Genomic DNA, 12,977 nt, shown 5'->3' with positions numbered 1-12,977 from the left:
TTTTTATTATTTAAATTGTTTTTGCATATTGATGTAGTCATAGGTTCATAAGATAGCAGGATTATGGAGCAAAGAGCAGGAGAAAGAATCGATCTCCCAGTCTGAACAAAACGAGACAAAACAATGTCTCCCCAACTTGAGCCAAAAGGACTTTCACCATCCATCATAGGATACATACTGTCATTCAAATGCATCAATATTCTTATTATTTTCATTTTATAAAGATCAACTGCCCTCTCCTCTTATGATTTGATAATAGTAAGGACGATGTTAAGCTAGCTTTTGCAGCACTTTGAGAAGGTTTTCGGTCTATGTAGTTCTCTAAATTTGCCCATCCGAAAACCCGATTGAGAGACTTTCGTTCGACTATGTATATATAAGTGCCAGGGCAAGCATCTCCACTTTGGTACCTTTCAGCTAGCACGGGCACTTTGTGGACAATCCCACTAATAGTACATGTTAATGCAAAGTGAAAACACTTACATTGCCCCATCAGCTGCAATTAATTCAACCTAGTTTCTGCAATACATCGTGTCCATGTGGATATTTCAGTGCTCGATCAGCCATGAATCGCATGCATGTTAATCACTTTGCTTTTGAAATTAATCAATATTCCATCATGAGAATGTTTCTCTTGCACTTTTCTGTAAGATAAAACAAAAGATGCTGCTGTTCCAGCCCAGATGAATCAGAATCATACCGATCTTCTGAGATGCTGCAAAGAAACCTAAATTATGGAAGATCTGACATGAAACGGATCTCTGCAGAAATGTTTCAACCTGTAGCTTATTTATGCCATGACTTCATACAAGTTCAATCATTATAGCCTTTGTTATTGATCTGACCACCAACACTCTTCTTCTCATTGAAAGGAATCCACAACAAAAATCTTGAAGCACCCAAAGAAAAAAGAAAAGAAACAACAAATTAAGCGTAAATTAAAAATCAGTAGCATGCAAAAGGATATAATAAAATCAAATCTGTAACGAGAATTACAATATGAAAAGCCTCTTACTGCCGCTGGAGACATATGTTTTTGTCATCATCAAATCCTCTCGGTAATTTTACACAGCTTTCTTGAATTGTTTCAGCTCAATTTCTATTTCTACAGTTCAAGAAAGCTGTGGAAGATCACAAAAAGGATCATCACCTTAGGGAACTCATCATTATCTCAACCCTAATTTGCAGCATATATATGCCAACTTCTGAATCTTTTGTAAACTTCTGATTATGAGAGATAAAAATGTAAGAGAGACGGGCATGTATGTATATGTATATAAATGAGATTGGTTCAGATTCTGACTGGCCAGTGAATTGATGGCCAATCAACCAATGCTACCTAACCACAACATTACCCAGACAATTGGCTCCCACCACTGGCTCCACAATTTTGCCAGTGCTTCAGCAACATCGTCATTTGATGATTTTAGCCTAAAGCCTGCGGAAAAACTGTAAAGAATTTTTTGGTAAATTAAAAAAACTGTGGTTGCAGATTGAGTGTTTGAATTGAAAAGCTAAGAAACTGATGAATTCACTGCACTAAGTGGATCTGATCTACTTTTATTAGTAATTCTTTTCGTATCTAATCAGCTTCCTTAGGTCATCAGTGTGCAAAAAGAAGGTGACAGCAAGATTTGTATCGATATACTCAGCCACTTTGAACCCATGACCAATTTTTTTTTGTGGGTATGTGTGGCGTTATTATCCTTTTCAACAATGATCAAATAACCACTCTTACAGTGTGCCATTTCATTGGATGAAGTTATATCGACTCAATACATAAAGAACATCTAGTTAAGATTTGGAATCTTAAATATGGAGTTATAGATCCCAAGTTTGACTCCATACTTTCTTAAATGAACTTGAGTGTATACACTAGCATCTTTTGACATGATTTTATTGAAGTGGGAAATCCTGACAGTGGGTTTTTGAACTAGTCTCTCCAAAGTTTACAGATTTGTGATCAAGCTCCACCCAAAAGGGGTATGTGTTGATCAATTATGATCACCCACCCATTGTGTGGTAAAGTAACTCCAAGTTCAAAGCCAATATCCTGCAAGCCAGTCTATATATCCAAATGTAATCACCTGGAAGGTGTTTCTCTATGGTTGAGTAGTTGGGCTTAGCTAGGAGAACATTACACCAAAAAAGAGAAAGGGTGGACCATTCTTTGCTTGAAAAATTACATACATATTATGATACAAAAATATTATGTATGACTATTAACAGGACCGTGCATGTGACTTTTTGTGTGGCAAGTGGCAACTATGTGACAAATAGTGCCTGTGCTTGTCCAGGATATCATGACAGATTCTCTGTTGAATTATTTATGTTTTCCGATCATTGAAATTTGGATGTGAATTTTCGAGAGTCCGTTTAGATTTTTTACAAGAAACTCCTCTTGGCGAACTCAGCCAGCTTTTTTGGGTGGAGCCCCACCACCAACATCAATCTTCTTTTATCATCCCGAGAAATGTTTCCCATATTTTATGAATGCGCGATACCAATTAAAATATTTTGATTTAATAGTTCTTTATGTTTTGAATGGTGTTTTCCGGTTAACTTGTGAATTTTATCATCTAAAATATGTTTTTATATCTTGACAGTGTATAAATTTATATATATCCAACATCTTATTTGTGTTTTATGATATCTAATAAACTTTGGATATGTGCCTTCAAATTTATTTGTAAGAGTGTGAGTGAAACTTGATCCTCTAACTTTATGTTTATGATTTCTACGCTTTAATAAGTTGTTTTTAATTTAGTGATAGTTATGTGTTGAAATTTTATTTGAAAGCTTAAGATGTGAAAGAGATATTGGTAAACCTAGTCGATCATGACTGAGCAATGCAAGGCCATTGTTTCCTAAATGGTTTAAGAATAAGAATATGATAGAGATTGTCGTGTAGCCATCTAAATTTCAGTGTTCGATTGATAAGCTTTACCACATTTTTCAATACTTAATTGCCAACTAATCGATGTATAGAAGAAAGATTCAGAAGTAAAAACAAATCCAGATAATTTCAATTTAGAGAATAAATATCTAATTAATGACTCACATTCATAACACATTAATTGCAAACAAGCATAGGCAAAATGGGTTGCCTATTTTATTTGACAGAAAACACCTACAAGAGCAAAATAAATTATGCACAAGAAAATCATAAGCAAAACAACTAGAAACATAGGACATAATGGAGAAGAGATTTTCATAAACAACTTCCTATCTGGGACACTGGAATTCGGGAGGAATTGTCTTTTGACATGCACTCATAAGTAACTCTAGTGTAACAGGCATGACCACGTTCATTCCAAGCACATTGGCTTTGATGGCCATGCATATACACATAGCAGCTTCCATATCCACCATACCTTGAATCAAAGCACAGCATTTGCTACCAGAAGGAGAGTTTCCACCCATTCCGAGAAGGTCCACACACACACACATATTCATTACATTGCAAGTTCCATTCTTGGCTGGAGGCGGCGATATTGGCAGGGGAGGAAAGCATATTGAGTCAGAGGCACTTGCTAATGTCAAGGCAAAAGGCAAAGACGATACCACAAAAATGGTGATGATTTTGAATCCATGGTTTATGAGCTGGGTGTGGATTTGGTGCATCAAGGAATTCTGAGGTGGAAGAGAAAGCAACTTAGATGGATTTTTGCTCGCTTGTTTTTTCATGACTTGCAGATTTATCATGTACATATCATTAAATTATTTAATACTGACCATCACAGAAACCGCCATTCCTACAGAAAAGGTCAATGATGCAACATGTTTACCAATCCAATAATTGAGTATACAGGTGCATCTGTCATAACACTCTTTCTATTCACTTCAAAATTAAGACTGATCAACAGCCCCCAAACCATTCCAATTTCCTGCTGAATGAGCTCATGAATCTAAGCCAATTCAATAGCGGCTTGAGGAGGCAAGTTATGTACACTACACTTAGCCTTATACAAGTGACAATCCAGGTGAGCCACAATATATAATGACTAGCTTAGTTTGACGACTCCACTCTAATTCCAGTTCTAGTTAATTGTAAACACTACATATATATATAAAGATTATCTCACAATAATCTGAGTCTGGCCCTTGTTTGGACTGGTTGCCGTTCGAATGCACCCCAGCACTTATTCAAATGGACAAAAGTGACCTCAGAAGAATGGTATGCGCAGTGGAGTCGGCGTGATTTAAGGTTAATCATAATTAGTGGATGAGATTAATAATAGTTTAATACTCTCCACACAAGTGATTAGTTGCTTTATAAAAGGGTCTAAGTTAATAAAATAAATTATAAAAATCCAGATGGATATGCATATGTTTGTTTGTTTGTTAATATTCAAATAATAAAATACTAGAAGAATCAGACGTGGCCTCCTCCTTTCAGTTCCAGCCTGTTTCAACTTACTTTTCCGCCAAAAAAAGCCCATTGAAATTACAGTTTTATCCAATTTTCGTCGGAGAGAATTAGCGGCAGGTCTATTTCAACCGACCTCTAATTGATTCATCCGCCATTGTAGCCACTGAGAGTCAGAGAGATGGCCATACTTTACGCTTTAGTGGCTCATGGATCGGTGGTGCTGGCGGAGAACAGCGCCACCGCCACCAACGCCACCACCATCTCCAGACAGATACTCGACAAGATTCCTGGAGACAGTGACAGCCACGTGTCCTATTCTCAAGATCGGTACATATTTCACGTCAAACGCACCGACGGTCTGACTGTTCTTTGTATGGCTGATGATACCGCCGAAAGTAAGTAAGCCTATTTTTCTTGTTTTATTGAATTTCGAGATTGTTTGCTCCTAAATTCTGCATTTTTGTTAAGTATCAATGGCTAGGTTTCATTGTTTCGAATTTTCATATATTCTGCAGTTTTCATATTTGTTTGACATTGATAAGATAAGACATATTTTGTAGAGCTGGGTATCATGTACGTTGGATTTGTTGGTAGTGTGTAATGCTAATACAAGTGGATATAAGTAAATGACATTAAAATAAATAAGAATCATTGAGGATTGTCAGTTAATAATTGGACTAGGAAGGGATATTCCATGCATAACGGAGGTTCTAAAATTCCTTTAAAAAGAATGGTTTAAGATCTTTTGGAACAGGTTTGTTTTCGACTTCAATCATATGGAGAGCTTTTCATATCTAATTTGTTTGAGCAAAACATTGAACGATATTCTATCAGAATCAATTATTAAACAACTATCTCTCTAATTTTTTCATTTAATCATGATTTGTATCCAATTTACAAGCAAAATGTTATGCCCATTCTAAGCAAAAGGTTAACATAACCTTTATATATAATACATGCAAAGATTGTCATTAATTACTGTTTAAATACTTATTTTAATCAATACAATTGTTCTTTTATGTCTTTTCATTTTCTATATAAATTATGATTAAATGAAAAATTAAACATTTTTGGTGCACTTGACATGACTTCTACTTGATATATTTCTTTTTTATATAATTTTTTTTTTTAATTTTCATTAGATTTCTAGAGTTATGTTGCATTATGTTGAAGGTGAATTTGTATTATTCAAAAACTATAAATAGGGAGCAAATATTTGGAAAATTTCTACACAACTCAAAGCCTAATCAATTTCTTCTACTTTCTCCGGTAACTCCTTATCAAATTTCCTAACTTCTTATTCGATAAGGATACACTTATAGAATATGACTTGTAATGTGTAGATTCTTTAATAGGAGGCCGGCCAACACATTGATAAAAGAGATTGGGAGATTATTTGTTCTATTTGGTCGGCAGGCATTAAGATCAAGCTGTGCACATAAGTGTTATATTTCTAGTTCTTGCTTGAGAAGAAATCACTCTAAAAGCTTCTTATTTACAGCATTCATGCGGTTTATTATGTAATGAGTGTAATGTTTTGTCCAGGAAGAATCCCTTTTGCATTTCTTGAAGACATTCATCAGAGATTTGTAAGAAGTTATGGCCGTGCTGTTCATTCAGCACAAGCTTATGCCATGAATGATGAATTTTCAAGGGTATTAAGCCAGCAAATGGAGTACTACTCTAACGACCCAAATGCAGATAGGATAAATCGAATAAAAGGTGAAATGAGTCAGGTAGGTTCCATAGCTTCTATCTTATTAGTTTCCTGCAGTGGTGCTGCTAACCGGCTATGCTGTGGTTGGATGCGATGATCTGAACTTGGCTGACACCCTTAATTTAATTTGAAATTTTTTGTAACGTATTATATTGTGGTATGGTATAGGTACGAAATGTTATGATAGAGAATATTGACAAAGTATTAGAGAGAGGTGATCGTTTGGAATTATTGGTGGATAAAACTGCTAATATGCAAGGAAATACATTCCGCTTCAGAAAGCAAACTCGTCGTTACAGAAGCACTGTATGGTGGAGAAATGCTAAGCTCACGTATGTCTCTAAACCAGTAGTTCATTATATCTACAACTGTTGTGCATAATAAGTGTTTTCCTCAATAGATACATTTTCTATTTACCTAATTAGAAGAAAAAACAGTTTTGCCCACTAAATTGCTTTGGCTCTTCTCTTGCAGGGTTGCACTTATTCTGCTTATCCTGGTGATTATTTATGTTGTTCTGGCTTTCGTTTGTCATGGGCCTGCTCTTCCTTCCTGTGTATAAATAAATATAATAATGAGGATTTGTAAATATTTCTTTAGTTCTCCTGCAGCTAGCTACCCTACCAATGAGTTTTGTTTCAACGAACGGAATAATATTAATATTCCTTTTTTATTCCCGCTTTCTCCGCTACAACTTGTATATGGTTTTGGTTTTCTTTCATGATATCAAAATTTTGATCAACTTCTCCAATGTGCACCCGTCTCGTGTGATTGTTGAGTAAAAATTTAATTTAGTTTATATTTTTATGGTTTGGTAAAAGGTTAAATCATTGAAACACTCATTTTTTTGGTGTTAATCTTTTGTTTCTACTACTGTGAATTTTAATTATTTATTTTCATCGCAACCTGTCCATAATTTAATTTGAAATCATGACTTCCAATTATTCGGTAAACAACATATGCATTTTTCCAGAATAATGAAAAACTCGGAAATATGATTTGTATCCAATTCTCTCATGCAATAATATCTTATTTATTAACGATGGATACAAATATAATAAACATGAATGCTTCATTATATAATTAAATAATTTTAAATTAAATATAAATTAACATCTAGTTATATTATACATATCAACAATTATATTAATATTTGTATTCATTATTTTATATCTAAAGTATTATTTTTTTATTTTCTTTTATACTTAATGTCTTTATGAGAGAGAAAATTACAGGGGTGTAAATTAATTAAATCGCTTGTGAGCTACTTGTAACTCAACTTAATTATTGTTAAGTTGAATCCAAACTTGACTATCAAATTAAACTCAAGTTTGTTATTAGTCAACACAGTAAGTTTAGAACTTAGTTCAAATATGATATCAATAAATTTTTAAAAATTTTAATCTTATTCTTTGATTTTGAATATAAGAAAATATTTGATAAATATATGCAAAATATAAAATTTAATGTAATTTTTAAAAATTATAGGATTGAAGATAATTATTTGAATCAAATTTAAGTCAATTGCTCCTAGTTTGAACTCAAGCAAAGAGTTTCCCAATTTCATGACCCTAGGCTCAAACTTGAGTTTTGCTTTAATGCAATTGAGGGAGCTTGAATCTAACACAACCGAACCCCACTTGACCGAGCAATATAAAGAATATAGAGAAGAGAGGTGTAAAATTATCATAGACCTTTTATATTTTGTTTCTTGTTAAACATTGGATTTGATATATTTCAATCCTCTTACACCACATTGTCCTCTACAATATTAAATCTATTTAACAACTCCTCCAATTCTCGTAAGGCTACCTTATAATGTTCTCGAGATTGTGCCCCTGCTTCCACAACAGGAATGGCACATTTATACAGATGATTGTACCAGTAAACTGGGTTATACTTGCACACATCAACAACATTACCGAGGCCATCCTTGAGAACACACCACCCACGTTTGAAATCCTTGCTCCACCGTGACAGAATATAGCGAGATGGAATTTCTTCGACACCATTGTAGTTTAGAACACTCAAGGCATGCCTACACAGATACCCTTTGTAGTTGAACAAACTGCATATACATCGGATATCAATCTGACTTGTCTCGTACAAAACCTCGTAATTCCGAACCTCCTTCTCATTTCCCTCTTTTTCGACTCTTTCTTTTACAATGTAGGTTGTTATTGGTCCATTAGCATTGACTTGTCTTGTGTTAAAGCAAGAGTACATTCCTTCGACTTCAGACTGAAACCTGTTGAAAATTTCTTTTGTATACACTTTAGAGAGCTGCAACTCAAAATTACATTTCGTTTTCAAATCAAAATGTGTAATTCTTGACTCCAGATCTGCCATGGCTTCTCTCATGTGCTTCCTGTGCAGAGCCAGATCATACTTGTCAACGAATTCCTTAAAAGATGTATGTTTATGTACATAACCATCAAAAAATGCATTCAAGCTCTCGTTCTCTTTGACAGGGATCATTCCTGCAAAAAAAATGTCTTTCAAGTAAACTGGAACCCACCTTTGGCGATCTTCATAAAGTGTTTGGAGCCATTTATTATCCCCAAGCGCATAGTGCTTGATCAGATCAGCCCAGGCAGTTTCAAACTCAGCTATCTTCAAAGAATTATAGACAGCTTTACTCAGTTGACTTTTAATTGCTTCATAACCCTTCAATCCTCCCAACTTCTCTGGAACTCTCTGCATGATATACGACATACAATAACAATGACAAGCTTTTGGGAAAACCTCAGAGACAGCGCTTTTCAGGGGTTTACTTTGGTCAGTAATAATAACTTGTGGAGTCCGATCTTGCATGCAGTTAAGCCAAGCCCTGAAGATCCAAACAAAATATTCTACCGACTCATGCCCGAGGAAGCCACATCCCAACAATACATGTTGTCCATGGTGATTCACACCAACAAATGAAATCAAAGGGATCTCGAATTTGTTAGTGATGCATGTTGTGTCAATTGCAACCGTGTCACAGAAAAGGACACTTGAGACCCTGGACCTGGCATCAGCCCAGAACACATTCCTCAAGCAGCCATCATCATCAAGGTCCATCAAATAAAAGAAGTTTGGATTTGTTAACTTCATTCGACAGAAGTAATTATAAACTGCAAGAGCATCTCCTTCTTTAAGTTCCAAGTGTTTAGAGTGATCAATGGGTTTCAAGCCCTCTCTTTCATCAATTCTTACAGACCCATTATACTCAGCATCCACAATGGCTGTTTGATACAACTTAATAGTATGTACTTCAGTAACAGGCTCTGGTGGTGGCTGAGCCCTTCTTGCTGCAAGAATCATTCTTTTGTGGGACTTGTAAAACCGTTTTATTTGTGGACTCACAGGATGGTTGTGTTGAAGCTCAACTTCAACAATTCTCCACCTCTTAGAGTCCATGAGTCTAATGATAATCATTGCAGGACAACCAGTTCTTGTCTCCGGTCGTGGATTATTGGCCTCGCTCTTTTTCTTGAAGCCTGCACTGCTGCAGCTAAGTTTTGCTCTATACCGCTCTTTTCTCTTTGACCTAAACCATGAATTGCTGACTCTGATGCCAAAACCCTGCTCCTTTGCATAGAGATTATAAAAATTGTAAGCTTCTTCAAAAGCATCAAATTCCAAACCTACAGTAGGTTGGGGAGGTTCCTTTTTTGCATGAGTTTCACCAACTTCATCATCATGTCCCACTCCAAAGTCTCCATTAGCATCATAGTCATCACCCTCATCAAAGACTGGCTCACTGTTGAGACAAACTTCTTCCATCTGGATACAAAATTAAAAGGGAGCAAACTTTTCGACACATTCAGTTTCTGTATTAAGCACTAAACATTACCACTAAACTAAGGACAAGGTTGACAAGACACAGAAAAACTCCTTACACCATGAACAATGAACAAACATAACAAACCGCCAAAGGAAGTCCAGCTCAATAATACTTCTAAGGTAAAATACAGCAAAGACAATGTGTGTATATCATAAACTGCTGAAACATGGCACTCAAGAATGAATAAAACTATATGGACTTATAAAGAATATCATTTTAGGTACCAATAATAATGTGTCATTATGTGATTGGATGATTTTGAATTAAAGATAAAATAACATTAAACATATGATAACGCATTATTATCAGTATCCAAATTAGTACTTATTATAAGTGCACGTAGCATCAATTATCAACCGCCCCTAAATTGTCCTTAGCATCTTCTATAGGCTTATTTGCAATCACATTTGGCCTCACATGCAACTAAAACATTATAATATGTTTTGGTGTAAACAAATATTCCCTCAAAAACTCAAATACAAAAGCAAGATGGACTCCAATTATTTCAGCATTTCACTGGCTCAAAATTATAATTCAACTTTTGATAATAATAATAATTATAATAGTAGAAGTACAATACAAAGTGGCAATAATACCTTAACTCCAAACTCTATCACAGTTGATCATGCTGAAGAATTCACCCTGTTGGTCTCTTTGAGAAATGATTGGCAAGTTAAAAACTCGGCAAATTTTGAGCACTTGAACAAGCTTAAAACATGCCTCTAATCCAATAAAAAGTTATCTCCAACCCGTGTCCAAACACAACAACACAGTTCAGCAAAGCACATTCATCAGTCTGCTCATACAATTCACAGCCAAAACAAGTAAACAAATTGAAGGTAACTGTCTTCCACGCATATTAAAAGACAAGAAGCTTTTTGTGAAGGATCGAAATGGAAACCCTAAGTGAGATTATATCTGAGAATTGGAGTTAAATTTTGAAATTGAGAGGTAAATTTCAGACGATCTTACAGTGATTTTCTGGGCCCAGGGAGGAGTCGGAGAAGAAAGGGATGAGAATCGGGGTCACTGAGTCTGAGCCAGTCACTGCCCCGAGTTGGCGCTAAAGGAAAGTGCGAGTCACACTAGGGCCGACAGAGGTTTTCATCTATCTTTCGACTTGATCTGCTGACACGTGTGGTTTTTGTTGAGTAACATGAGATACTGTGTCTCCGACATCAGTTGTCCGCTCAATCCATGCATACATCCTAATTGCACTCAAATAATTCCTACTTAGTTTGCATTTATAGTATTATTAACCTCAAATTCAAGTTTGGTTAAGTTGATATGAACAAGTTGGACCTTATTTTTAGAAGAGAAATGAGTCAAATTATCAAACAAGTTGGACCTGAAATTGGAATTATTTTTATTTTAAATTTCAGCAATTTTTTGTATAATAACTAGTTCTCTATCTCCTCTCTCTCAAAATGGCATTTTTTATTTATTTATTTATATATATAACAATAAATACATATATAAATTTTAATTGAATTAAATTAAATTTAACTTGAACAAATGTCAATTCACAACCATAATAGAAAAACTATAGTAAATTTAAAAAAAAAATTGGATGTTGAATCAAAGAGTCTCGTCATGATGGTTTGGGCTTGCTTGCATTTCAATCACACAACAAAACTTTTTTTAGGGTAATCTTGATTACATCTTGACCATAAGGCCAATCTTGATTGTATGGTCAATATCAATCACATTTTGATCTTTCAAATCATCCAATATTAATCCATCGTCTTTACATTTCAATCACATAATGATGAGACTCGCTAACTAAAAAGAATGAAATTAATAAATAATAGGTTTTATAATTTATATTATTATATCATATTTGTATCGTATTAGTTAGAGTTTTGAGTTGAAAACCCTCAACTCTAATCTAATTTAGTATAATGTCAAAATTGTTCAACTCTAACTTAATATAAACTTTGTTTGAGTTGACTTGAAACAATTCGAAGTGACTTAAAATCGTCAATTATTTTCAATATTTTTAACGTTTAATTTCTTCATAGAATTACTTCAATTTAATATTAACAAAACACACAATATAATATTTTGTCTTATTTATAAATTACTTAAAAAATTATATAATAATATTCTTTAAAAACACATTAATAATTTTAATAACAAAAGTCATTTTCACTACCCTAGAAATAATATAAGTTTTTTTTTTTAAAAATAAAAATCAAGAATAATTAAAGTGATTGTAATTATATAGAGATATATCTATATGCAATATATAAGGATTTAAATTTTTGTTGTTGATATTATTCTTTTAACACTTTATCAATCCATTTCGAACAAATACTACTATAGTAATATTTCATTAAACATTCGAGTTACTTTGGATTGGTTTTATATTAATCCAAATGCAATAAAATTTAGTTTCAAGTTATTTTAGATTGATTTGATTTAAATTTCATATAAAAAACTCAATTTAAATATGATTTTGTTATTATGTTATGTCAAGTTAATAAATTATATTAAGAGTTGTCAACTCTAACAAGTGGTGAAGGTTGGTGGTATAGGTGGTCATATTCGCACATAGCCCTGTTACAGTTGGGTTACCATTACCAATTATAGTTTGTGCTAAATCAAGAGCGACTTTGTCGAAAATAATAAATTAGCATGGGTAAAATAGTCAAAATCAATAGTCATGGCTACTTATTAATCTAATTGAATATATATATATATATATACACACACATGTAAAATTATAACAAAATTCATAATTTATTGATAATCTTTCAGTCTTGAAAGAAAATGTGATAATCATATTAACTAGATAGGTAAGGTTATTAACTATGTTATTATATGAAAACTAATTTAAAATGGAATTTAAAGTTTTTTATGTGGAAATGTTGGTGTTAATTTGGTAGTTGACACGTACATGTACTCATGGTAAGTGGTAGCTACCTTTGTCCTTAAATCTCAAATTAATATCGGATTGAGCCAACTCAATTCAATTGGGTCATCGGAAAAGTTGTGGTAACTTTTCATTTTCTTTTACAAATTTTCTTATACTTTTTTGGACTTATTTTTTAATAAAT

The 12,977-nt window shown here is 33.8% G+C and overlaps 2 protein-coding genes and 1 long non-coding RNA gene across 4 annotated transcripts; 1 reads left to right on the top strand and 2 right to left on the bottom strand.

The window, feature by feature from the left end:
• Window positions 1–178: 178 nt before the first annotated feature.
• Window positions 179–1,381, bottom strand: LOC123195335. Its single transcript, XR_006497426.1, has 2 exons — window positions 997–1,381; window positions 179–889 (listed from the first exon to the last, which is right to left on the bottom strand). It is a non-coding gene; the product is annotated as an uncharacterized LOC123195335 (long non-coding RNA).
• A 2,951-nt stretch (window positions 1,382–4,332) lies between these two features.
• Window positions 4,333–6,770, top strand: LOC123195217 (vesicle-associated membrane protein 711-like). The gene is made up of 4 exons (XM_044608872.1): window positions 4,333–4,767; window positions 5,918–6,108; window positions 6,258–6,421; window positions 6,564–6,770. The coding sequence occupies exons 1-4, from the start codon at window positions 4,551–4,553 to the stop codon at window positions 6,649–6,651; spliced, it is 660 nt and encodes a 219-aa protein (XP_044464807.1). The 5' UTR covers window positions 4,333–4,550; the 3' UTR covers window positions 6,652–6,770.
• Window positions 6,771–7,765: 995 nt separating this feature from the next.
• Window positions 7,766–11,167, bottom strand: LOC123195134 (protein FAR1-RELATED SEQUENCE 6-like). 2 transcript variants are annotated; one of them, XM_044608751.1, is made up of 3 exons: window positions 10,515–11,167; window positions 8,608–9,857; window positions 7,766–8,457 (listed from the first exon to the last, which is right to left on the bottom strand). In XM_044608751.1, exons 2-3 carry the CDS (start codon window positions 9,855–9,857, stop codon window positions 7,836–7,838), a joined length of 1,872 nt encoding a protein of 623 aa, XP_044464686.1. In that variant the 5' UTR covers window positions 10,515–11,167; the 3' UTR covers window positions 7,766–7,835. The 2 variants fall into 2 exon arrangements, with proteins under 2 accessions (XP_044464686.1, XP_044464685.1); XM_044608750.1 differs by having other exon boundaries at window positions 7,766–9,857; window positions 10,515–10,714; window positions 10,891–11,164.
• Between the last annotated feature and the right edge of the window lie 1,810 nt (window positions 11,168–12,977).

This window comes from Mangifera indica, chromosome 13 (assembly GCF_011075055.1).
Source record: "Mangifera indica cultivar Alphonso chromosome 13, CATAS_Mindica_2.1, whole genome shotgun sequence".
Taxonomy (NCBI): Eukaryota; Viridiplantae; Streptophyta; class Magnoliopsida; order Sapindales; family Anacardiaceae; genus Mangifera; species Mangifera indica.
The sequence above is the reverse complement of the archived record's forward strand: the minus strand, read 5'-3'. Positions and strand labels throughout refer to the sequence as shown.